The 27,915-nt window shown below is 42.3% G+C and overlaps 1 protein-coding gene across 2 annotated transcripts in view; it reads left to right on the forward strand.

The window, feature by feature from the left end:
- LOC311260582 (low-density lipoprotein receptor class A domain-containing protein 4-like) overlaps positions 1 to 27,915 on the forward strand; it is a 284,242-nt gene that overhangs the window by 112,019 nt on the left and 144,308 nt on the right. For both annotated transcript variants that reach the window (XM_084358599.1, XM_084358600.1), the window contains exon 2: positions 829 to 1,657. In XM_084358599.1, the coding sequence (XP_084214725.1) occupies positions 1,618 to 1,657 (40 nt within the window). In that variant the 5' untranslated portion in view covers positions 829 to 1,617. The remainder of the gene's footprint in view (positions 1 to 828; positions 1,658 to 27,915) is intronic.

Raw genomic sequence — 27,915 nt, forward strand, 5'->3', positions numbered from 1 at the left:
TTCTCCGTCTCGTCTCTCTTGAACTTTTTTAAACCTGCATCCATTTACTTTATTTGGCTTCTGTCTCTCTCTACACCCCTATCCTTTTCATTTTTATTTTCTTTTTTGTCACTTTTCCTTGGTTTTCCTCTTCCTGCCAGTTGTTTCCCTTGTTTACCGGTCTCTCCCTTCTGTGAATCTCCTTTCTCCCCCTGTCACACTCCATGTGATCTAGCTCTCTTACACCCTCATTTTAACTTGTGCGTTCTCAATAACAACAAAAAGAACACTTCTTGTTACTCTTTTACCAAACCCGGTCTTCCTGTGATTCCCCACCCTTCTTCCCCCCTTTTTAGATTTTATTCCTCTCCCAGACACACAAAGAAGCGGCACTTGGCACTTTTGAAATGTAAATAAAGTTGTGTTGTTTCCTTAGCCATAGCCTCCTCCAGCCCTGTTTATTAGGCAGACTTCAAAGTGGCACACTGACATGTGGCTCTATCTCTCCTCTGCTCTGTGAAATAGGGTCACAGGCGGCGCTTGGCTTTCAGAAAAACTTTCCCTTTCATGTTAGAACCTAGTGGGTGAGAGGAACTAAAGGGGGCCATGCCAGCCAGTCACCCACCCACCTGCTATCCAAACTGAGACACACACTGCGGCACGTCCTCTGCTGTGTGTGAGAGTGGATGTCGATGTTGTGTTTGTGCCTTTCTGGACTGGTCATTGCAGGCCAGCAGTTAACCCTGCCCGTGTTTTGCTCGGTGTCTCTATCTCGGCTGTTGTTTTAGCAGTCTCATGATTTTATTCACAACGTTTCTCCCTCTGTCTGTTTTTCTCTCTTTCTTTTAGCTGTGGTGCCAGTGTGCGAGCACCTCAGTACCTCGTGCTGAGTTGGGGACTACAGCAACGGGACAAAAGGCATAAGAGGAGAAAAGAGAGGACGGGAGGCAGAAAAACACGGGAGTAAGCCGGCAAAAGGGCTTGGAGAATCGGAAGAGACAGCATGTTGATCCGAGCTGAGTTTAAGAGACAAACCCTGACTGCGGAGGACAGATAGACTGAGAGAGATATAGATTTTTAGCTCACAGGCCGAAAAGAGGCTGAGAAGCTCACCTGCAGCTGGGCAGGTTGGAAAATTGAGAGACAGTCAAGAGTTCAGTGTACTGACCATGGCTGTAGGCCTGCTGCTGGGAGGATAGAGTTCAGTGCACTGCAACTTCTTAAACCTTCATCCATCTTCTTCTAACCTGAGTCCGACCCCAAGTCAGTGTCTCAAGATAAAAAAGACCCCTCCATCTCATTTTTATGTGCTCCTCTTCCTCTTATCCATCACTATCACTCCCCAAGTCCTGTGCACTCAGTAGTAGCAAGCCTTTCACAAGACTGGTAAACCGGTCAGCAGTGTTCTTAGAGAACTGAAGGTGACTGTACGACAGTCGTATGACAGACAGTTAACTTTTATTCCCGCACATGGACTGTTGATGAAGAATGATGGCAATGAGATTGGCAGGCGCTGCCCCTTCCTCTTGGCCACCCTCCCTCCCCCCAGCAGCCTCGGCGGCTCGGACCGGTTAAGGTTTGTCCATTGGCATCCATCGTAGCATCGGCAGCAGCTGGCAGAGCGCGGGAAGGAGCAGTATGCAGGAAACTGACTTACCGGCCACAAATGCCTTTAAAGGTAAATAATTAGAGTGCACAGCTGTGTGTGTGTGTGTGTCTGTCTGTCTGTCTGTATTAATCTATATATCAATCTGTGTCTATGTGTGACCACAGGCCGTGACAAGGCCTGGATTTGTGAGGTGTTGAATTACACCGACCCTTTAATTCACAGATTGTTTATGACGATACATATGAGTGATGAATGATGACAGTGAATGATTGACTGAGACACGGAATTCCCCCAAGATTGCATTTTTTATTGTTCATAAATATATTTTTTAAAAAGATATTAAAAGCAGAAAATGTTTTAACTAGTCAATTAAAATGAAGAAAAAAAACAACCCAGAATGCATCTGCAACTACTTACAAGGCAGTGGCATTGGCTGCGGACAAGGGAGGGGGGGAACGTTATTTGGGACAGAGCCCTCACCAGGCTCCGTGCACTGTACACACTGCAAAACAAAGTTATCTAAATCTAAAGTTCAGTAAGAGAAAAAAAGTACAAAAACACCACCACCAAACAAAAGTAAGAGGGTGTGAAGCACCGGTGAGGGACTCTATCACCGAACCCCGTCACCGCCCGGACGGCCACACCTGTCCCATAGCACACGTGCAGAAGCAAAAATAACGTGTTGACACAATATAGGGCTGCAAGACCAAGACAGCATCTATTAACTTCTTGGGGGAAAACAATGAACGCCGCAATGGGCTGGCAGAGAGCAACAACTAAGAGTAACAAAACAACTGTAGAACTAAAGAGACTAAATACTATTAACAAGAATGAAACAAAAAGCAAAGCAATTGTAATCAAACAAAACAAACTAAGCCATAACAAAACCAAAACAAAACAGCAGTGGCAGTCAATGTCTACAAAGAAACAGATTAAATGAATTACCATGCTGCCAAACAAATGCATAATGTGAACAAACCTAACGTTGGCATTTACCTCTCCTGTCAGTCTATTGTGCAATCCCCATACAGAAGGCTGTCTCTATGGAGCGGGACCTACAGTCAGTAAAACAGTGGGTATAACACACCGCAGCTTTGCCTCAACTCAATTGCCTCAATTACCCAACGATTCCACCAGATACGTGTCCGGTCCGGCTCCACTGCCGTGGTGGAGCCATGACGGAGCGGAGCCCGACCGGACATGTATCTGATAGGTTTCACTCTAGTCTATGTGTTAACTTCCACTGGGTCCGCTGTGCTGCATATCTGCTCCGTCCCAGCTCTGGCTGTCCGGACCCTGCTGGAGCAGATACGACTTCTGTTTCTGGCGGATGCCGGAGCACGCGCAGCAATTCAGTTGAATTCAGCACAGAGCAGACAGGAAGTCACACACCGAAACAACAACATAACATCCGGTTAATTTTCAAAATAAAGCACTCCGTGTTGCGCCAGCATAAAAACCTCAAAAGAGACACAAATACAAGCTCTCCTTCTAATCCTTCGGTTGGAAACACTTCGTGTTGTTGTGTTTATAACACATACATATAACTGTGGTCGCGCATGATTATGTAATTATCGCGGGAACTCCTCAGTCTCGTAACTCATAGCTATTCGGCGGTGCTGCGCCGTGGCGGACTCAGAACGCAGCTGGTGGGGGTTGCCGTACGACGGAGCAAAACCGTACTGGAGCCGGAATGCAGTGGACATGCATCCAGTGGAATCTGTGGGTTAAAGGGAACACCTACCAGGGCACTGCACGTTACCGCCACAACCTGTCGGAGAGACAAGTCTCTCATTAGTACAGCTTATATAGTGATTCAAACAGTTCAGAAACATGGAAGTAGAAGGTGCTACGTCCTATATGGCCCTACAGTAGCCCAAGAGAAACATTTCACTACCAGCTACATATGGCAAAGAAAAAATGTGTCCTGATTCAACTGTAAATGAACAAAGGTACACTATGCAGGAATTCCCTAAAAAAAACAAAAAACAATGTATAGACTCGTATAAACATAATCCTTCTCAATCATTAGTTATGACCAACTACTACATGTGTGCAGTGGTGTCCGTATCTGCAGGGACCCTGCTCTCAGTCTGCATTTTCTTAATATTTTGCTGTGTTCGGGACATTTCTCATCGTCAGCTATTGATTGTTAAGTGCGTTGCTATTTGACAACCTGGATATGAGACAACAATCAACCATCTTACTCCAGAATCGCCTACTGAACCTTTTAATGGTCTATTTACAGACCATTCAGGAGGAGCTACATGAGACATCAGCATCACCAACTTTAGTCAACTGTTGCTAAATAATACTAATGTCGGCCAAAGTATAGCTGTGATAGAAATCATTTCCTATTTACCAAATAGTGCACTCAAGCGTTGTCGTCGTTTTATCTAACTTCCCGTCTGTTTTGCAGTTAGCAGTCCCCTCCCTCCTCTACGCCACCACACACACGGGGAGGTAATTGCCAGACAAAGCAACAAACAGGAGGATCCTGCTCTCTGTGTGTTCCCTGAGCAGACAGGACAGCCTCTTTAGGGAGTTCTCTGCCCTGATTGGATAAAGTAGGCAGGGATACTAGAAGATGCGTTTTTTTTTACCTGCATGACACACGGGTAACTAACAGTTGCTATCCTTTTTTATTTTCCACTACTGACCAAACTTCTTAACATAGAAGCCCAAGAGGTATGCATATCTTTTCTTTCAGCAAGAGTAACAATACTACAGTGTAGAAATACTGTTAGTCCTGAGCATTGGCATCAAAACATACTAACGGTAATAGAAATAAAAGTACCATGGCCACTGCCACACTAGCACTGGTAGAAGGAGAGAGAGTTAGCACCCTGATTCTTGATGTCAGTCTGCTAGTCCCAGATGAACCAGTCGCCTCACCCAGGCGTCCGGAGGGCTTCCACCAAGGTTCTTGTCTTCTTCAGAGTCTGATTCCAGCTATGGTCCTCCTGTGCTGCCCGTGAGTGCAACTCTCATATTCAACGACACTGGTGTTTCCTGTGCTAGTCAGTTTTGAATGAGTGAATGAAGGAGTGGATTCTGTTTTTTTCACAGTTGACATTTTGACTTGTCAAAGTAGGAAAAGCACTGTTAAAGTGTTACCAAAAAAAAAAGCAGTGTTAAAGCAGTGTTAACAATAACATTAACGATGGCTTTGTTCTTTTTAAGTGTGCATGCATGTGTGCATTCTGCTCCAGAGACTCCTAGAGAACAAGTTGTTTGTGAAGCCTGAAAAATGCGAGTTCTACGCCTCTGCTGTCAGCTTCCTAGGTTATGTGGTCGCTCAAGGTAAACTAAAAGCAGTCCTCGCCAAGATTTAGACTTTGCTGAGTGGCCAACCCCAACCTCCCGCAAACAGCTACAATGCTTCCTGGGCTTCGGCAACTTCTATAGAAGATTCATCCAAGACTACAGCAAGGTTGCAGTCCTTCTTACCTGTCTAACCTCCACCTGTTCTCCTTTTGTTTGGGCATCTGATGCTGAGGCAGCCTTTCTCAATTTGAAGGATTTATTAACTAGTGCTCATGCATCCTGACCCATCTCAACAGTTTGTGGTGGAGATAGATGCCTCTCCCCTACAGAGTGCAAATATAATATGGGCAATCGGAAGTTGCTGGTCATGGTTTTAGCTCTACAGGAAATGAGACAGTGGCTCGAGGGTTCAGAAGTACTTAACCTCATTTGGATTGACCACAAAAACCTATCCTACATGTGCTCAGGTCCCTATTCCTAAGCCACTTCAACTTCACCCTCTCTTACTGCCCAGGATCCCGCAATGTAAAACCTGAAGGCTGACCTTGGACTTTGTCACCGGTCCGCCTCCCTCCAATGGTGATACAGTCATCCTTACTATTGTCAATCGTTTCGACAGATCAGTTCAATTTTTCCCATTGCCTAACTTGCCTTCTGCCCTTGAGACTGCTGACATTCTTGTGAACCAAGTGTTTAGGCTGCATGGCATCCCTATGGAGTGTGTCTAGGACCAGGGTCCACAGTTTGCATCACAAGTGTGGCAGGCATTTTATAAGGCTTTGGGCGCAGCCTCCAGCTTGACTTCTGGTTATCACCCCCAGTCTGACGGCCAGACAGAGTTGGCCAACCTGGAGACTGTCCTTTGTTGTGTCACTGCTAGGCATGCCACCTCCTGGAGCTCCCATCTCCCCTGGACCAAATATGCCCACAACTCATTATCCAGTTCGGCCATAGGTATGTCCCCATTCCTGTCTGCTAATGGCTTTCAACCCCCTATTTTCCCGCTTAGGAGGAGGAAGTGGTTGTCCCATCCATCCAGTCTCACCTCCACCGTTGTCAGGAGGTTTGGAGAACTTCTCGTACAGCTCTCACTCGCTCATCAATGCGGAACCGGCGCCTGGCTGACCAACTGAGCTCCTCAGTGTCAGCCAGGTCAAAGAGTGTGGCTCTCTTCCCGTGACCTTCCCCTTCAAGTGAACTCACCTATGTTTGCTGCTCATTTCATTGGACCTTTTGAGATTGAGAGAATTATTATGCTGTTTGCCTAAAGCTCTCAGCCTCCATGCAAATTTATCCCACTTTCCATGTCTCATTGTTGAAGCCAGTGTCCTCCACTGACCCCAGCCCTCCAGCTGAACCCCCTCCTCCCACCCAAGATATCAACAACCATCCGGCCTTTACAGTCAGTAAGATTTTGGATGTTCGACGTTGGGGCCGTGGATTTATGTACCTTGTCAACTAGGAGGGATATGGTCCAGAGGAGCACTCATGGATTTCTAGGAGTCTCATTCTGGATCTGCGTCTCCTGCGGGACTTCTATCGTGAGTTCCCCCACAAGTCGGGGAGGGCGCCGGGTAGGGCTTCCAGAGCCTGTGCAACCTCTGAACTCCAGCTCAGCCTCAAGGCATACACCTCTGCGGAATAACCTGCGTCTCCACTCTCCAGTGCCTCAACTTTAGCCTCCACTGCCCAGTACCATGAGCCCCAGCTGCACCACCAGCCTTGCCTTTCACCTGAACCTGAGCCTGAATCACCACCAGCTACCTTATCTCCTGAGCAATTAAATACATTTCTTTTTTCCATTTCCCCTGTCTCAGTGTCTGCTTTTGGGACCTAAGTCAACCTTCAAATCGTAACAAATACTGCAGAATGCAGTGCAGTCACAGCTTGCATCTCTCCAGATGTTTTGTCAAAAATGTAAAAACAAATGGACTGTACTTATATAGACTCTTTCTAGTGTTAGCGACCACTTAAAGCACTTTACAGCACAAGTCAGCATTCACCAGTGGTGACAGAGGCTACCATATGCAAGGTGCCACCTGCTCATCAGGCGCAATAACCATTCATATGCACGCATGCACCGATGGGGAAGCCACAGGGTTCAGTTTCTTGCCCAAGGATACTTCAACATGTAGACTGCAGCCCTGGAGTTGAACTACAGACCTTCCGATTGGTAGGCGCCTGCTCTACCTCCTTAGCCACAGCCGGCCTTGCCAACTTCTTGTCTGTCATTAAACCATTTTCTATAATTTGCTCACTCATCCATAGATGTGTTTATACACAAGCAAATTGTAGACTATACTGTATGTGAGTCTACAATTTCTCTGTGTGTGGACATTTATGAGAGAATCAGTCGCTGAGGTGAAAAATTCACAGCGCTGTGGAGAGGGGAAAAAAAGCTCAGTTGAAATATTAGGCACCACAGTATTAGCTTAACCATTTCTTATTAAAGGAGACATATTATGCTCATTTCTGCTTGTTGACATGGGTCCTTGATGTCTAAATGGACTGATAGTAACATGCTTTGGTCGAAAAAACCGAAGGATTGAGCACAGCAGGGTTGTTTACACACCAGTTTCACAGCCCTGCTCTCAGCGGCCGGATTCTGACTTTTTTTTCATTATGTTAATGAGCTACTGCGTGCGCCGCCCACTTCTTCCTGCCGACCGGAAGACGTGAGGACGGCATCGCGGGACCATGGCAACGAGCGACACACAGCAACTTTCAATAAAGTTGAGAGAAAAAAAAACGAAAAAAAAAACAACTGCCTGTCTCCGGCTCCAAAACAAAGTAGTGATTGCTTTACTGCAGATAACGTTTTGGTACTCTCAGGTCTCTCATGCCAGCAGCTAACGCTACAGGCTGTAGCATTAGCTGTACCGTTAGCTGTAGCCTACAGCTAACGCTACGGCTAACGCTACACACGTATTACATGTATACCAACACACAGAAAAACGGTCAGAGGACAGTCTCCCAGAGCCATGACATCTGCCAAACTACCGCAGCTCCTCGGGCTGTCACACAGTCAGCAGTGCATTCAGACAAGACACTCTTCTAGAAGTTTGCTTACACACTGTCCTTTAGCACAACATGCTAATGAATGAACGTAGCTCACTAGCTGTGAATAACAGACCAGTTCATACCGTTTCCTCTGCGTGTTCACCGCCGAGCAGCAGCTCACTGTCCGCGAACAACTGAGACATTTCACCCCGTCTCCTCCCCATGTTCACGGCCGAGCAGTGGTTCACCGGCCGGTTAGAAGCGATAAAATTTCAATATCCTAATTCATTGTCTCAATTCACCGTCATGTTTTAAAAGAGTGCTGATATGACAAATAAACGTTTCGTATCATTAACATTATCGTGAATCCTACGGCCAGTAAGCCCAACGTTGATAACTTCACATGTAATGTTGGCTCAGCCTCATATTTACACGCACGGTTAGCGTTAGCTCATGTGCTAAACGGCCAAAGTAACACAAACTACACTGTTTTTTAAATACTTACACTGACAGCGGGTATGGATCCATCTTTCAAGGGACAATCTCATTGCCAGTCCAGCGTTGTACTGACCCTGGCTGCTGAAACAGTCCGGGGTGAAGTGACTGGCACAGACCATAACGCTTCTGCTCACTGAAGCTGGGACCCTGATAAATAAAAAGTAGCCTCTTCGCTCTGATATCCTCTTTGGTAGGGAGGCGATGTAGCGAAACATGAGGATCCGTGCATCCGACGACAGAGCAGCAGTGCTCGGCTTTTGGGTTGTACATGGTAGCGGTCAGGCTGTCACGTACAAGTTAGCGAGGGAAAAAAATGGCGGATCCTCGTTCAGGTAGCTGCCGTAATGTGGGAGGAGATACGCAAAGAGTATGCAAATCACCCGGACTGTTACGTAACAATCCGGGTGAAATCCAAACGGCTCGTTTAGAGACTCAATTCCTGACTCTGCCAGGTACAAAATATTGACTTAGTTGTCAAAACTCATGCTTAGGGGGTGGGGAGGCACTCCGGATACGCAAATATACATACTAAAGCAAGGAAAAAGTCAGTTTTGCATAATATGTCCCCTTTAAAACATTATCACTTACTCCAATTATTATTGTTGTAATTGAAGTTGTATGCAGGCATACAGAGGAGGCCCTGCTCTTCCTCTGGGGAGTGACTTCCCTTCTATTAGCTGAACTATTGCTGAGACTAAATATCCAACAGCACTGGTGAATAGTGAATTAACAGGTTCAGACCTGTGACATGCTGACCAGCTTCAGTCAGATCATGAGATGAAATCTGTGTATTTTTATTCAAATCATGGTGTTTCAAGAACTTGTTTACAGACTCCACATAGATGAATTGGAATTTAGTACACCCCCCAGACAGGTGCAGCATGGACAGCAGGAGAATGAGGGAGAAACACAGTCTGTACACGCCCACACAGTTCTGATAGGAGGTCTAATCAGCCAAAAAAATGATTAAAGTCACCAGTGGGGATTTACCATAGCTGTACAGGAAATTTAAAGGTTGGTTCAACTAGCTGACAAAAAACATTAGTTTTTTCAGTTTCCTGCAATAATATGTAGCCACGAAAATAGTTTTGGTTTTGTTCATCCAGGTTTTGAGATATCAGCTGTGAGGTTTCAGCCAAATAAAATGTTAGCGAGAGGACTGTCTTTTTTTGTATAGTTATTCTGATTAATAATGATGCATTGTACTTATATAGCGCTTTTCTGAATAATCAAAGGCGGGTTGGATAAGTCATAAAATTATGAATTTTTTTTATGGTGGGTTAGGTGCTGAGGATGAATTTTTGAGTCTCACTAGCTGAAGAAACGAAGCTGCTCTGTAGTACGATGGTATGGTACTAAAAAAAAGGTTACTTGTTACCTATAAAACCACAAATAGATACATTAACGCATCGCTACGCATCCTGAAGAGCTGTGTTTCGAAAAGAAAAGTGCCGCAGTGTTAAATGTAATTTGCCTCTGTCTTTCACTTGCTTTCAAAACAAATACACCTGCTAGCCAGATCTTCATTAGAGGAGGTGGTGGTGCTCATTCAATTTTTGTTGGAATCAACAAAAAGAAGTTACTTGAAGCTGCTTTAAAGATGAATTTCACCCTTTGTATTCAGGTAACGGGAAGTGCTACTGCATGGAAACACCTTTTAGTGTGAGAGAGCTGTGTGAAGTCTGATAAATGTTCTCGAGTGATGTCACTTTGTCAGTCAGAGTCGGCATTGATTGGGGTTTAAGACTACAAAGTTGAAAATAAAAAATACAAAAAATCTGGGGGTGTGGAGTTAGAAAGAAGTGATCTTACCAGACCTCTGTAGCCTGTTCTTCATCTCTGCTGCAGGCTAGATGCTTCAGGCCTCACTAGTGTTACACATGAGAGTCTTTGATCCAACTGTCTGTGTATGAGTTACATTGTGGGTAATTTGGAGCCAGATTTTGACAATGAGGATGTGTGGAAAAAAAGAAAAGAAAAAATATCTCTGGTTGTGTTGCATCAGTGTTAATCCTTTGTGTAAAAAAAACTGTCCTTTGTGTGTCTGGCAGTGTCACTAAATCAGTGGAGTAGGTCTTTTCAGAATTCATATTCAGGATAATCCACAGACCTCACTATTAACACTTTGCATTTGAACGGCTGTCTGTCAAAGAAGTGTTTGTTGTCACATGTTTTCTTCATGTGCCGCTGTGTCTGTCTTTAAAATGTACCAAAAAAAGAAAACCGTCCACATGAAATCTTTTCATAGGGTGTTCTTTTTATCCCCACTGTATTGGTCGTGGAGTCAGGAATCTTAGACACACATCTCAAAATATGAACACATCAAACCAAGACTATTTGTATGGCTAGATACCACTAGGTGTTAGCAAAAATGTATTCAGCTTCAACAAGTTCACTAAGGAAGCAAGAAGCGGTACAGTGAAGTGAAATGGTCTTCTGTATGTTTTCCTTCATTTGAACAAACAGCTCCTTCAGACAGATTTAAGCAGATAATACACCCGTGAAGGTGACTGATAACATTTCCATTAGCATTCTCTCACGTCACCTCCCAGTCCGGATTATCAAACTGCTGCAGTGAATTTCACATTCTGCCATTTTCTCTTTGATTGCTGAGAGTTTTGGATCCTGCTGTGATGTTTCCTTTGGCAGTGTTAACCAGAGCACATATAGGAATGTGCCTCCTCCACTCACCACTGATTTGTCAAAGCTATTTGACTTGCAGCTGAAGCTTGCTCGATCGCTCAAACAACCAAGAGTGTGGAGCAGTTGACAGGACCTTTATTCTGAGGAAAGATCAGAATAAAGGTCCTGTCAACGATCTCCGGAGCAGACATCTCACTCTGTGAGTTTGTAGAAAACCACACTGGCAGACTGGCTTATAACTTATCTGCTCCCTGTTGTTTCCTAGGAGTTAATTTACAGTAAGTGAACATAGAACATTGTGCCGCTGGCATGCAGTGTGTGTGCTGCATGGTTAAGAATTTGATTAATGTACTTGAAATCTTCATACACACACACACACACACACACACACACACACACACACACACACACACACTTGTTTATTTACATGTAGGCATCCCACTGTTACTATTAGTGTGGTCAACGACTACAGATATGAAGAAATCACTCCAGAGCCGAGCCTTCTCTCTATTCTCAAAGCACATGCATCACATCATTCTTCAGCTGTGTATGTACAGGTATGTCTGTGTAGTTCTGGTAAGTCTCCACCAAGTCCCTGCTGGGTTGAAGAGGGGAATGAAGTCATAGAGTGCTAGTAAACAAACGTGCTGACATTCAGATAAAGGTAGACACCGGTGGCCAATAGCTGCAAGGTTAATGTAAGGTTTTGTTTACTGCAGGAGGTTCATATCAGGTAAAACACACAACCACATAAACACACAGACTTTTAGCCTTCCATTCGCCCCAGCCGGGTCTGTCTGTATCTTTGTGAGAGTGTTACCAACACTAGAAAATAACTATGCACTCCCATCACACTCTTTCACAGCTTTCTCCCCTACAGTACTGTTTTTCCCTTCTCGACTCCATCCTTGCACCTAATCATAATTGCTTCATCCCTCCATGCTTCTGTAAATCCCACACACTCACTTTCTCTTAGCAAAACAACACTACTTTCTTCCTTCCTTCTCTTTCCCTGTTTGTTTTCACAATTCTTTTATCCACATCTTCCTTTCAACATTTCATGTTCATGTTCTTTATTTTCATATGCAAAACAGTCATTTGCAATGAAATTCTTAATTCTCAGCTGTGCTCTTAAAGATATTGTTGAGTACATTGGTAGGGCAGGTTTGGTTACTAGAAATTAATTACTACTAAAAGTAATTATTAAAAATAATAATAAAAAGTATTATTAGCTAATAAAATAATAATTACAGGGCAATATATATATATATATATATATATATATATATATGCAAACTTTCCTGGTCTTGGCAGCAGCATCGTCTTGCCACATACCATCAAGAACAAAACATTCAGTGTCCTCCATTGTGTTCTTGTTGTTATAAGAGCAGCGTAGCTCAGTGTATTAAGTGTGTGGGTAGTGAGTGTGTACTTGAGTAAATGAGAGAGCAGCAGAAAAGTGACGGTCACTGCGAACGGAAAAGAGCAATATATATATGTACTGTACAGTATAGTACAGTACAGGTTACGGTGTGTCAGTAAATAAATGCTGCAGCTCTTCAGTATCAAGCAAAGTCTTGTGTGTTGTTGACCAGCTTCTGGGAAAGTGAAGGCGATCATCCCTGAAGCCGCACTAATAACTGTGCGTGCCTTTAAGATTAGTGTCTGTAGTGGAAACACAAACATTACTAATGTGTAACAAACTGGATTCAACTGAACTGCTTTGTGGAAACAGCATTTTTGGCTGGGGTGATTGGGGTCTCTGATGATCCTGTTGGCCTTCATCCTGCAACGCTGTGTGGGTGTAGAGGTCCTCCATGAATGACAGCTTCATGATGTACAGAGCTGTTTTGCCAACCTCTGTAGAGCCTTATGGTGAGCGTGCAGGTGAAGAAGAGCTGTTGTCTCACTGTTTTCGTGATGATGTCAGTGTGGTGGGTCCAGATCAGGCCAGGTCCTCACTGAGGATGATGGGGGGGCGTGTCCTTCTACAGACTAAAGAAATCATGCCCAGTTTTTAAGTTCTAAAGAAAAGAGAAAGAAGAGAAGCAATGGCCTCTCAGAAAGGACTCAAAAAAGGGGAATCAGTACAGTAGTGGTACCGTCTAAATTTTGGAAAAGTTAGTGTCCCTCTAAATCTGACCAGTGTCATCTCTCTTCACCTACATTTTCTGACACCCTCCTTGAGGCAGTCAATTTACAGAGAAGACAATACTGCAAAGTCACTCTCAATCCCAGTCTACCATCCTCTTTCTCATCCCCCTGGCTTCTCCCTTTCTGCGATTGACACATTTTCTCACTCTGCCTCTCCCCTCGGTGGTCACCTTTTTCTGTCCATCTCCATTTATCTCACTCTGTCATCCCCGCCTCCCACCTACTCTGCTCCGTCTCGCGCAGTGTGGTCTCTCACCACAGTCAATCCATATTGAGCTGTACTAATGTGGAGCACTCGCACATCTATTAAGTGACTGACAGCTCTGGGTTATTAGATGAGAACCTCCTGCCCTGCCTGCTGCCTGGGGTGGAGGCCTCAGACCCAGTGGATGTCTGTCTGTCAGCCTCTTTACTTGTCTGCTGCATTGGTGAAATAATACATACTTCATGCTCGACAAGCCTGAATGGAAGATTGATTTTTAAGATTGACCTTTCAAGGTGTGCGATGGGCAAAGTTGCAATTAATTCTTAATTCTCTTTAACAAATATTATATGAAAATCATGGTTTGTCTTTGGATAATTCCAGTTAATAATAAGCCTAATAAGAAGTCAGATAGAATGAGAAACACAAGCAGTCAGACAAACGCCCCAATCTATCCGAGTTGACTCCAAACAAGGATGTCTTTTATCAGCTATTGTCGCTTTTTTAAGCAAATAAAATCCAAATTTAGTGGCTATATAGCTTTACTGTTAAAGGATAACTACCTTTTTTTACAACCTGGACCTTATTTCTATCATAAAATATGATCATTTACTCACCCAGATAACTTTGGTGTCATTTGAAGTCGTTCGGACGAAATTAGATCCAGTGTAGCGCCGCGTATATCCATATAATGCGAGTGACGGGGCACTGAAACACAGCCTCTATATAACGCATTATCTGCCACCAAACTAGTTCATTTCACCAATATTTTGTCATGATACGCTAGTGCTATTCCCCTCTGAGTCCGGGCTTGTCTGTAACATCCAGGGTCAAACTAGCAGTAGCAGCTACAGGTAAACAAGCCGGCTGTCGCGAGTGCCCGCGCAGCTCAGATATGACATCTTCCAGGTCAGAGGTAGTAGGTCAACCTACAGACCCCGGATGTTGACAGCAGACGAGCCCGGACTCAGAGGGGAATAGCACTAGCGTATCATAACAAAATATTGGTGAAATGAACTAGTTTCATGGCAGATAATGCTCATAGAGGCTGCGCTTCGATGCCCGGATCACTCGCATTATATGGATATACGCGGCGCTCCACTGGATCTAATTTCGTCCGAACGACGCCAAATGACACCAAAGTTATCTGGGTGAGTAAATGATCGTATTTTATGCTAGAAATAAGGTCCAGGTTGTAAAAAATGGTAGTTATCCTTTAACATTCTATTTTGAACCCTAAAAGGTCCAGCACCGCAAAAGTACAAACGCCTTGAGTATTGAACGCTCACAACATGGGAATCGTTCTCATCTCTACCATCAGTGTCATATGACACAACCATGCCAGTCTTACTCACATTTCAAGGTTGGTCACTTTCAGTCAGCTTGTTTTAAACTAAGTCTAATCATCTTTGTTGCAGAATGTTATTGTGTGCCCTGAACTCAGCTACTACTTTGGTGTGATCAAAACCAATAGGCATTGTTGGCCAATAAGACATAAAGGGTTACACTAAAGTGACTGGCTAGTGTTAGCATGTTTGTGGCTAGCTACCATGTAACCCCTTAGCTCACTTGATACAGTAGTGTGGTAACTAGTCCTGCATTAAGTCACTATATCACCAATTTTCCAACATCACCTTATTAATGAGAACAAACAGCTAAATGTAGGGGTGCCACTTTCTGGTCCGATCAGGCCCTAATGGATGGAAATGTGAAATTCAATAATTACAATACAGTTACTAATCAAAGGTACACTTAATTGCTTGGCCACATTTGAATATGGGTTGGTTTGCTGTGTTTCCAGGGATTGGTTGTGATGGTTCATATCAGCTTTGTCTCATTGTATTCACTTGACGGACTGGCCTAGATGTTAGCTTGGCACAGTGGCTTGAGGTTTGAGTCAAACTTGCCTTCAGGAAAAGAGGAGGGGAAGGTCTTTTGGTAACTTCCAAGTCATCTCATCTACATGTTGTGTTTTCCTTGCTGGTCAGCTAGCCATTGGTAAATCTACATTCAGCAATCACCTGGTTTTATTCAGAGTTTAGTCAGTGTGAAGGTGAGGTCTGCCCAGGGTGTCATGCAAGTGGTGGATTTTGTAGCATCACTAGAAGCAGCAGTTAAGAACATCTGCAGAGTGCTGCTGTGTTTAAAGGAACATCTGAGACAGGACTGAATGAACTCTCAGTTTTCAGAGAGCACACCATTGAAGAAATCAGGAGTGCTGACTTTGTTTTAAGTCATTTTAGTCACTTTTCAAGCTAAAATGTCAAAAAATGGGAGCCCTCAAAATGTGGGTCAGATGAACTTAACTGATGTCAGCCAGATCTAAGCCGCAACAATTTTGCTATCTGGGCTGGTATTGGGATGAAGGATGTGTCTTCTGTAAACTGTATGTGTAATAGTACACAATACTAGCATACCACTAGTCAATGGTTACTTACAATGGTGGAATCTTTATCAAAGATACCTTTGAGGAATTTTGTGGGAAAACTATCTATTGAACAAGTAGAGGACCTCATTTGGGAGACAGTTTTTATTGTAAAAACAACAGGGAAAAGGATTCAGAGCACAGCAGAATGTTTTGACATCACAGATGAGCCCAGTTAAGAGTAACATTTAGTTTTATGTTTCTCTTTGTTTAATTTTTCCTTTTTGGTAGAGAAGACTGCCCCAAACTCTCCCTTCCCTTTGTGTTGGCTATGTTTAGTGCTGCATTCAAGGGATGTGGGAATAATTGCCACAACATGTAGTCACACTACTACTACTAACCACTATGATTATGGTTACTGATTCACAATCAAGTTTGAGTTTGTTTTTTTTGTTGAGTTGAGTTTGTTTGCAGCAAACCAAAAAACGTTGCATCAATCACAAAAACAACATAAGCAGTTTTGTCCTTCACTTTCATGTAATGCTGGTAACACACACAAGGGCAGCACAAACAATGACATGCATCAAAACTACTGCAGCGATTGTTTACAATAGTACAGTAAGCTCAAGAACCAGCAGAGTTACCACTGGAAAATACACCTAAACTCTCCTCATATAGGACATGTCTAACCTATACATCGTTTACATGCTCTTGCAGACATTTGTTTCATTGCTGGATGACGCTGAATACCAGTCCCAACCTGACTCATGATGATGAGGCTAACCTCTGCATTGCTCTTTAAAGCAGGAGCCAAATAATTTAAATGACTTCAGACACTTGCCTGTTGACTATATGTTAGAATGTATCTCAAATACATTAGAAAAGAAAATGCACATTTCCACTGTGTAATGTTTCAGGATCTGATGGTGAGGACACATTTGTTGTAGAGCTGCTCCATGGTACTGGCTAGTGGTCAGGACCTGTGTGTGTGTATGTGCGGGATGTGTGCCGACAAGTATCCATATTAGTTTGATATAATTGCAAGATGTATGACAAGATAATTGCATATGTGTGCATGTGTCCAAGACTGTGGGAGAGTGTGGGCACATGCGTGTAGGTCCATGTATGTGTGTATTTATGTTTCGGCCGGTATAATTACAGGATTTACGACACGATAATTGTACGCATGTGTCTGTGAATGTGCGCATATGTGAATTCATATTTATTCATTATAATTACAGGGTGTGAGACAAAGTGTGTGTGTGTGTGTATGTGTGTGCGTGTGTGTGTGTGTGTCGGTGTCTATGGCAGACACACACTAAATTAGACAGTCACCGTATGTCATCATCCCCGCCTGATTTCTTCTTCATTGTGCGTGTGCGTCTTCGTATGCAAATGTGTATCGATGTTTCAGGTTTTTGGAGCAAAAGTGTGTGTGTGAGCGTGCTGCCGTGCACTCCTGCCTAAGCAACTTGTGTCTGTGTGTGCACGCATGCATGTGCATGCGTGTGTGTGTGTGTGTGTGTTTACCTTGTCTCTCTGTGCATGGCTGCCTGCTGTCTGATTTTGTCTCCCTTATTTACTTCCCATCCAGCTTATTTACTAGTCAGTCAGACATCCACCCAGCCCACGTTTACACTGACCTAAATAGGCACATCATCATCATCTGTGTGCGTGTGTGTGTGCGTGTGTGTGTGTGTGTTTGTCTGTGACCATGTCTATTTGTATGTGTCTACTAGCTACAAGTGTGAATGCACGTGTGGGTAGGCGTTTGTGTGCATGTAGGCGTGTTTATGTAGGTGTTTATATCTGCGATTGTTTGCCTGCGTGTGAGTGAATGTGTGTGTTGCAGCCTCTGTGCAGTCAATAGCTGTATTGAGGCTGCTGTCATTGTGTAGCAGCCCTCACATAAATGCTTCGATCTCCACTCCCTAAATTCCTCTGATTTCTCAGATAGCAGCAAACCTCCATCCAGCTGCACTCAGCCTTCTCACACACACTACATACCATGACACATTTCCACTATGTAAACATATGAGTAAGAATAACTTCAGTTCCAGCTTGTCAACCATACAGAAAGTATAGAAACGGAAGCTTCGATTATTTAGTTAACTGAAGTTATATTTCATTTTTGTGAGTTTTTGATTTTGATCTTCACACATAGAGCCCTCAGTACTGGCAATTGTCAAGATTTGGTAGCAGTTCTCTTCAGAGAAATGAGCCCTCATCATCCACACCGAGAGGACTGTTACAAATTCAAGAAGTCAGAGAGACCTTTGCTGGAAGAACTGCACAAGGTTCTTCATAACCTTAAAGATGTGGCCACTTACTGGCAGACCACACTCACATCTTTTGGTTTTTTCCCATTTTGTAGCCTCTCAGGCCTGACATTAGGGTCGCCAATAACATCCAATTTACCCCTGGTAGTATGAAGGGATCAGTATCTGGATGCTAATCATCCAATCTTGCCTTTGCGTTTACACCTGGTATTTTTAATGCATTCTCATTGTCCAAAGAAATGTGTTGGTTGCTGAGTAAGGGGAAACTTCACAAACTTTGTGATTCCTAATTATTTGTCTCCTCTTGTAAATTCTGCATACAGTATGTAATACCTTAAATTATTCCCTTTCTTCATATAAAAGTATTGTGTCAGGTCCTGGTTTGTTGCTAAACTGGCTTGTAGGCTACTCTGTAGTCAGATAAAATATAGGCTTTGTTAACAGCAGATCAGCTACACAAATAAACTGCACACAGTTATTTCTTATTATATATCATTCATTTTCCTGAAATTTTCACAAATGCATATTCACCTTGCATTAACATGCATTTTTCTTTATCCAGATAATGTGTTAGGTGTTAATGGGGTGTAAGGGCGAATTAGGATTCAATATTGAGTTCACTTGTTTCTGTCTAGCAAGATGTTGGCTTCTTGAAGAACCTCCTGAAACAATGGATAGACAATGTAAACATCATATACACTATGAAACGTATGATATTCAATTTAAGATTAAAGAAAGAAAAGGGGCTAAATGGGTTACGAACCTGGCTAACAGAGCCTGACAACTGAAACTTTGGTAAATGTTAAAAACAGTGTGCTGCTCCTCTGTGGAAAATGGTGTCCCTCTGGTAATCTTCAGCTTGGGGATCCTGCTAGTTCAGAATTGTTGAAGAGGTCTGAGGCACTGACTGTAGGAGGTTAATAAATTAAAAAGGTTCTAGGCTATTAAAAGATAACAACACTAAAAACATGCCTACACTTTCCAGCCATTGAGACCTTCATCAGGGCAAGTACACAATGGTTACCGTATGGTAAATGTAATAGTGAAACAGAACTGAATGTGGATGACAGTGCACCACTTTGTGACTAACAAATCCTTTTGTATATATTCCAATGTAATAATGTGATCTCATGTTCACCCTGTTATAAAACAGGAAAATTAAATATTAAAAGCAAAGATACAGTCAGGGTTAAGGGATTTCTGCATCGATTGATTTTGTGTCAGGTCTACTTCTGAACACGTGGCTTTTTGTAATTCCTAGTTCAATAATAAGGACACCACAACTGTGCAAAAGGAAAGATTTAAAATCAAATTTTGCAATGTTGCACTACCGTGCCAGTAAGAAGGCTATACATACCTTGCAAGGCAGCTAGATTCTTGAGGTCACGTGATCATGTGAGCTCGCATCTTGTACATCTTGCCATCTTAACACATCAGCATAAATAAAGGAACATATACATTTCTGTCGTATGTTATGTTGTTGGGATGTATGCATATAGACAGTAAGGACGCGTGGGGTGCTTGTGATGTGACAAAGTTTTTGGTAAACCATCGGCCACTTTTCGATCTTGGCACTGTTGGACGTGCAGCAGCGCTCCTTCTCCTCCTCCTCGGTTGAATATCAGTATTTTTTTCCTATGCACTCCAACAGAGTTGTTGATGGGACAGATGTGAAATTGCGGGGCAGAGGGTCCAGCAGCCGAGGTAGCCAAAAAGTGTACTCAAGAATAAGTACTATTACTACCATTACTACAAAATAAAAAACACCAAGCACACTGCTGTTTTTTATTTGATGTGGATCTGACAAATCAGATTATTTCAACCACAGATAGTCTCCTTCAGATAAAGGTAAAAAGGTAAACAGACATCTGTATTTATTTGTGATGAAATGACAAATCATCATCTCCTGATTAGATAAAAAGCCACATATACTGTACACCAGGACAATGTTCCAAGTTTGTATCTCTCAAATGTGATCAAAATATTACATTATTATTATACTCTATTAGGTAAAAATGACATTGTTTTCTTGTTATCTCTAATATTATATTATGATCCGGAAAAATCAATTAGCAAATTATGTATGTGCATAATAGACCATGTCTGTTATGCCAAAAACTAGATATAAAGAGAGTCAACATGTAACGGTGTCTTTAAACTTTGTCCAGTAAGTTTACAGATGTCCCAAGGCCCAGCTCCCAGCTCAGACACCACAGATCAGGTGTGACCCCCCCCCCCCCCCCCCAAATTATGGTCTGTCCAATCACATGAACACAATAAGATTAGAGATGTGGCAAAATCAGTTGGTTATCTTTGTGAAAATGACTCATATCAGATGACTCATCTGACTTCATGACTTCACTTTTAACTGAAATCCCTGGTGGTTGAAAACATAACATCAGTAGTCTGTCCTGTTTATCCTTTCATCAGGCTACATGAGTGTGAATAATTAAATACACACACTAGCCTGAATATTTCGCTACATTACGGCAAAAAGCAGGAGTAATATTAGTTTTGAAGCATGTACGTACACATTTATAAAACAGATTAACAGAAGTAGAGCTGCCACACAGACGCTCAAAGGACTGACCAGACGTTTTAACTCCTGATTTTTTTTTTAAAGCGCCTTCCCTTTTCAAAGCAGTTTCCAGCTGTGCCTTTCCAGATGGTTCTGTGTAACAGACTATCTGGTGCTTCAGGTTATTTAACTATTGCACTTCCAAAAAATCTGGGGCAGAACTGAGACTGATATGTAAAGAATCATGTTTCAAAATCACTGGTTCCTATATCTATATCTATCTACTGTATAGACCTGCAGTACTTGCTTTTCATCTTTCTATATATTTTTCTTCTTAGTACAGTATGTTTAAACACAAAAGCAAATTCCTTGTATGTGAAAACCTACTTGGCCACTGATCTGATTCCCTCTGATTACATTCCCTTAGTTTCTAGCCTTTTCTCTTGTCTCTCCCCATCCTTAATGCATCAGCCTGATGGAACAAACTGGATGATGATGGACAACAGCATATGAAAGTGATTTACAAGCATTTCCAAACATTTTCTTCCTGCACAAAGTGCTGTCTCCTTGGCGCAGCAAGGACACATCTTTTTCATTGCATGTTCATTTAACCAGCCTTGATTTGTTTAGCTGAACAGCCAGCCAGCCGGCCTGCCTATCTGTTCTGATTCAGTTGTTGATATGATGGCTGAGGTTAGTGAGTTTGAGACGTTATTTTGGCTCAGCCTGTCGGCGCTGCCTCCCTGCTACGATCCTCTGCTAGGTTGGCTAGGTAGCATGTGGGCGTGTGTGCGAGCATGTGTGTGCACGGGTATTTTTTCTTGTGTGTGCATTTGCGTGGGTGAGTGTATTTCATGTGTGCTTGTCTGTGCAGTGTGCACATGTGTGAGTGTGTGTGCCTGTACCTTATTCATGTGTGTGGGCGTATGCGTGGGCAGAGCGTTAAAGCTAACAGTGAACAGGCAACCTGAGGACATACTTATGAGGTTTCTCACTGTCGACGCTAACCAGTGAATATTAACCTGATGCTCTTTCAGCACCTTAAGCTGCAAAACACACAGAGGCAACATTTTCAAATTTTCTTTCTCATCTGAGTAATGCACTGATAAGTCTGTTATGGACAAGAGTGCACAGAGAAAATGGGAAGAGGGCTAGGTCAGACTGCGCCATTATTGCTGTCAGGTGATTTCATCATGATAAAGATATCATCCATCTTGTACGTAAATGGATGTAGATCCATGTAAGCCTTATTATGTGTTAGCTCAGGGCTTCATAAGTGCAGAGTGAGGTCATAAACTCTGCAGAACTGTGGGTTTAACTCACCCTGTCAAACTTATTCACATCTAATTACTTCTGATGTATATCAAAATGTACTCAAGATAAATGAATATATATTAGAAAGCGATGCCTTTGTATGTGACTGGCTGAGGTCCTTGCTATGTGAGACTTAAAGCACAGAATAAATGTTCAGCCTTTGGAGGAAATGAGCAGACAAGGAATTTGATTTGCTCCATGGCAATAATGATAAAATACGACATGGACAGAGTCCTTGTCTTACCTTGGAAAATAAGAAAAAGAATAGTCACATAATGAAGGGAACATTATGTTGTTAGAGTTTCCGAGCAGAGACACTGAGGAGTGAAAGTGGGATTGGAGAAAGGTCTGAAGACCAAATTAAAGATTTTGCTTGTGACATAGAGTTGAGATGCTCTTTTATTCCATTGACCTCTATCATGACATAAGAACCTAAGACCCATTATTTTGAGCTCTAAAACTGCTCAAAGTTTTTTTTATGGTAAACACAGTTTTCTTCACAACCAGCATATCTCACCATATGGCATCGTGTCCATCCTCAAAGGTGCATTCACACGCACTCTTCACATGCAACCTGAATTACTTGACTAGAATATTGCGTGGAAACCCATTACCTTAAACCATTTCAGTTTTTACAAAAGCTGAAACGAAACATGTCTAGTTGTAGTAACATAGAGCCATATCTGGATAGACATATCAAGTTTACATTAGTAGGCTTTACTCAAAATCATTGGTTATTTCTTTTCTGGAGTTTCAGTTGTATGACATCACTATTTTAAGTAAAGATTACAATACATAAAATACAATTACTATTTAAAAAACTACTTTTTAGTTTGTATAACAGTTCAGTTCCTATTAAATTCTCTTGTTGAGTCAACAGATTTCCTCAACTTGTTTAAACATCACAGCAAAGATATTTTCTATTGGAGCTGCTTTGTTCCAACATTGATGCAGAGATGAAACCACTCCGAGCAACAACCATGACTCATATTGAAATGTATTAAAAACACAGCAAGGTTCCATCATATATGTTTTCTCAAAACTATAGCCCTGTTCAGACAGAGATCCTGCAATAGTGTGTAACTTAACATTATGGATCTATCAGCAATAGATGAATGTGCAGATGTTAAGTGAGTAGAGCATTAAAGCCACCATAACTGAAGGTTTGACAATGCTGCAACAGGTTTGCTATGATGGTATTTGGAAGGTTATTGTAACATTGAATGAAGAAATACAGTTGTAGCTTACTTCTGCATAACAATCGCATGTTTCCAAGCAGCAGTAGTTTAGTAACAGTGTAGGCCTTCACTGTGATGGATGTAATGTGTAAAGCTGACAAAGTGAAAAACTCTAAATAGCATTTTAATGAGATCTTAGAATAAAGAATACAAATACTTTTTACAACGTCACCTAGAGACTAACTTTAACGAAGTGAAGCAGAGATCAGCAGTAACACACAAGACCAGCTGACTAACACACACTGCAGCATTCAACAACTTAGTTAATCATTGTAGTGAAGTAAATAGCTCGATGCTTAGTCTGTTTTCCCTCAAAAACCCTGCACCCTGTAAAAAGATAATTATCCACATAATAAATCCACATTGTAGTATTGTTATCCACATCCAGGCGTGCATGCTTTCAAATGAATTAATTCATTTATTAATGCTGTTAACTTTGAAAAATGTAAAGTCTGCAGATCATTTATCTTAATTTCTGGTTGTGTTTCATATTGTATTTCAGCAGATTACGGACGCCAGTGAATGGTTTGGCACACAGTATACTGGAGTAAAAGTCTGAAAATATTGCTCCCTTTTCTATTCATTCAATTGGGAATCAAGTTTGAATCGAGGATCACTTTGAATTGAGAATCGATTCTGAATCTGATCAGACACCCAAGAATTGGAATCCAGTCGAAGGGTGAGATTGCTAAAGATTCACGGGATCTTCTGGCAAGTTTTAAGGGGTGTCTTTAATGACTTCTATCCATATTTATATATATATTACACAGTGACGCAATGCACATAAATCATGGAAGTAAAGGCTCGACTCCAAACCAGGTGTTTCAGGTGGTGTAGGAGCAGTGTTTTCTGTGGGAGAGAGTGACTCCCTTTGGGCTTTTTCATTTGCAGACCTTGTACATGCACACAAATGATACATAACACAATAAAGGAAAGGCAAAAACCCAAAAAGCATAATATGACCTCAGTAACTGTTTGACAGTTAAACACTGGCTGGAGTGAGACTTTTCCATTCAATATGCTCAGCAGTGTTTAGTCTGACTATATATATATATATCTATATATATATGTATATTACTGACCAACGTGAAATGTTTATTGTTGGTTTTTTAAGAATCCATCCACACCAACATGACCATATTAATATAGGTTCTGTGTGTTTCATACAGTCGAGCCTACAAGTTCTTTGTTCAGTCTCTGTGTGACTGAAATGATCCTAATGATGAAGCCTGATCCTCTGAGCGCACTTTAATTTACATTCTTGAATCACATACGTCCATGCATTCCTTGTTCTGTGGACTAAAGTAAAAAGGCATAGAAAGAGAGATTTTAGTCTTGTCATGTCATTATAGGCTACATTATAGAAGCTATATTTCTATTGTGTTTCATATGACTGAGCCTACAATGACAAATTTATTCCTGTCTCATAATATATCAGACTGTGATCCTTTGTCTGCCTGCTCATCCCTGTGTCCAAGGACATTTGCTTATTTAAAAAAATCTCGGCTATTTAATCGTTCTATATAGGTTATTTGGGCATTTTGTAGAAAGTAACTCAAAAGTAGTGTAATAAGTAATATATTACTCTATGCAGACAGTAATATTGTTCTTTAAAATGAAGGTATATGTAATATATCGTATTTTGAAAGTAACTTGCTCAACACTGTATGTATATATTGACATGTTTTTTATGGTAGCATCAAAGTGACAAGGAGGATGAGAGTAAGTCGACCTTCCATCATTGCTTCAAGTGTCCAGTATGTGCTGCCAGGCCAGCAGGAGGCCCCAAGACAAAGTGGACAGAGGGGGTTAAACCACAGTGCAACTGTGCTGTTATACAGCGTGACTGCAATCTCCCCCCGAGGCTTACACAAGTACATTCACTTCCTGCCCAGAAAACACACTCACACACATGCACAGAGCAGAGCAGTACTGATGCACTGTCTGGACTGCAGAAAGGAGACACGGCCTGAAGGTCTCTCTCTCTCTCTGCTTCTCTCCCTCGGTCTGTCACTGTTTCTCTTTCTCTCTGCTTTACTATGGGCGCCAATTGTGCCGAGTCAGCACAACTCTGACATGCTTAATTATCCCGGTCGAGCCACAGTAAGGAGAGGACAGAGGAGGAGACGAGAGGGCTGAAGGGAGACGGGGAGAAGAAATAAGGGGAAAGAAAAGCACACAGGACAGAAAAGGAGAGGAGACGAGATAATGAAACAAAAGGGGGGGGGAGAGGAGAAGAGATGGAGGGAGGAGAGAAAAGAGGATGAGCGAGGAGAGGAGTGGAGATCGGAAGTGAAAGAAAGAGGAGTGAGGCGGGGAGACAGCAGGTTGGAAAGATGCCCCAATCTTTCATGGCTCACAGACACATCTGCAACACATTTATTACCTTACTGCCCTGCAAAGCTGCTGCTCGCCTCATATCAAGAATGCAGGCTGGAGGGCAGAGAGAGAACAGGATGTAGGAGAAAAGACTGAAATACAGAGTGATGGAGACCAAGGGGACGATAAACAGTCTGACACAGAGAATTCACAGTTACCATGGAAGATGCAGAATCCCAGTACTTTACTAATCTGCAGTGTCTAACAACAAAGTAATAAAAACAACCAGATTACATGGGAACTGCAGGCCAGCATTATTTAAAAGGGGCACCCCACGGATTTCATTCATGATCATTAGTCATTTCATCAAGAGGAGAACTTCACAGTCTGAAAAAAATTGTGTAATGTCCTTGGTAGTTTTAAAGGGAGCTTTCAAAAATCTATGAAAATAACCCTCGTGATGTATTAGCCTGAGTAACCAGCTGGTGGTGACGAGGACATTTACTCCACATGGAGGGTCTAATGAACGTTACAATGAGTTGAATTAAAACTGTGAGTGAACTGACCTTAAATTTAATTATTAGATCAAACAGAGCTCATGTGTTTTGAAAATGTAAAAACTAGGACTGAATTCGATACCAACCTTCATCATGGTTAGCATTTGTCAATATGAAAAGCAACAACCATGATATGACCTGTATTAAAGAAACATAGCAGGACTCCATTCTGTATGTTTCCTCTAACCCACAAAAAAGAAGGATGTCTGGAGAGTTTAAACTCCCTGATGATGCTTTTTAGGAAACATAATCTAGTGATTGAGTGAACTCTCAGCAGCACGCTCAATTTACCTCTGCAGGGTAGTTGAAAAAACAACAAAAAGTAAGTGTAAGAAAAGGTGATAGTTGGTATGGTGGTTGTCATGCTCACAATGATAATGCTGGTGTCTTAATGTTTAGGATGTATAATCTTTATTTGATATAGGATGCATCCTTATGGGAACTTTGTGTCCGAACCAAGTTTTGTATCCATATAATATACTGTACCACAAAATACATGTGAAGATTTCGACCTGCTGATGGCTGTAGATGACCCCAGGGGGGACCCAGGAACAGCACCAGGCTTTAAACAAAAGAAAGAAAGAAAAAGTCAGGGGATCAGCAAGCCATTACAATTCATCCTCTGGGAACTATTGCTGCTGTCTCTTGCAAGTTGGAGGTCAATAGTTTTGAGTTGGTGTTCCCCACTTCCAGTCTAAATGCGTCCCAGTGCATTTGCTGGGGAAAAGATGGCTGTTCGCAGCAACTGAGTCCAGGGAAGAACTTTACAACCATGTAGCACGCTTAAAAAGAGACAGGAGCAGTAAGCTAGTATACCACATGCTTGCAAAGGCTTAACCAATCAATGTAAATAAAAATAACAACTAAAAAGTTATTAGAGCATGTCTCCACCCCGAGAAAAACACAACATACTGTAAAGTAAAAATTGATGAAAAGTATATGATGTATATGATGGAAAAAAGGACATGTTGGATCTTGCCCAAGTTTCCATCTTGGAATTCCGACTTGGATGACCGTTCCATTGCACTTTTTTGCACAATTGTTTCTTTTTTTCTAAGTTCTGAGCACAGTGTATTGCAGCATATGAAAGTCTGCATCAAATGTGCAAGTGCATCCAATATATGTCAAGGTATTTCTGTCTGGACTATGGTGGTGGGCTGACCGAGCCACGCTGCTAGCTAAAAATCCTTTAAAGGTCAAGCTTAAATGACGTCAGGATGTCTCGTATGATAAAATAGATTGGACAAGACTTGGTGAGAGGAATCAAAATATTCATCTTCAACACTCCTCTAAGTAGCATTTATGTCAGCACTTCGTTGGAACTATAACTATGACTCGGTATGATCAGTTTTCTCTACCCTGAAAATCAATAGTGGGAGTCCTGCAGCCTTCTTCTGCTGGGATGGTGAAATAGACCGACTTGAGCATCACCACTGGAGGACATGGAGGGGTCCAAGGTTTCGTTAATGGACCTTATTGCCTTCATAAAGTACCGTACGAGCAGTGTGCCACAGCATGTTACACCATAAACAGCCCCTTTTTTAATGTGTTATAATGCTGCTGCTCTGAGAGCTGTGACTGCAGCGACAGCAGCCCACTGACTCTCATTTACACACACACACACACACACACACACACACACACACACACACATCCAAACGGACGCCCAAGGACACTTTGATAGCCACATACCCAGACACACACTGAGAAACCCACGCACACACACACACATACACACGCACACACACACACACACACACACACACACACACACTGCTATAAACGAGTATCCAGCCCCCGGTCTGTCACTGGCAAACGACAGCTACAACACTTTGTTATATCATAGGCACAACCACACACACACACACACACACACACACACACACACACACACACACACACACACACAGACTCGTCAAAGTGCAGTTCACGTCACACATTTTCTGTCTGAGTCTGCATGAGCAGTTTTCTTC

Source organism: Pagrus pagrus (genome assembly GCF_965226575.1).
Source record: "Pagrus pagrus genome assembly, chromosome: 7".
NCBI classification, from domain to species: Eukaryota; Metazoa; Chordata; class Actinopteri; order Spariformes; family Sparidae; genus Pagrus; species Pagrus pagrus.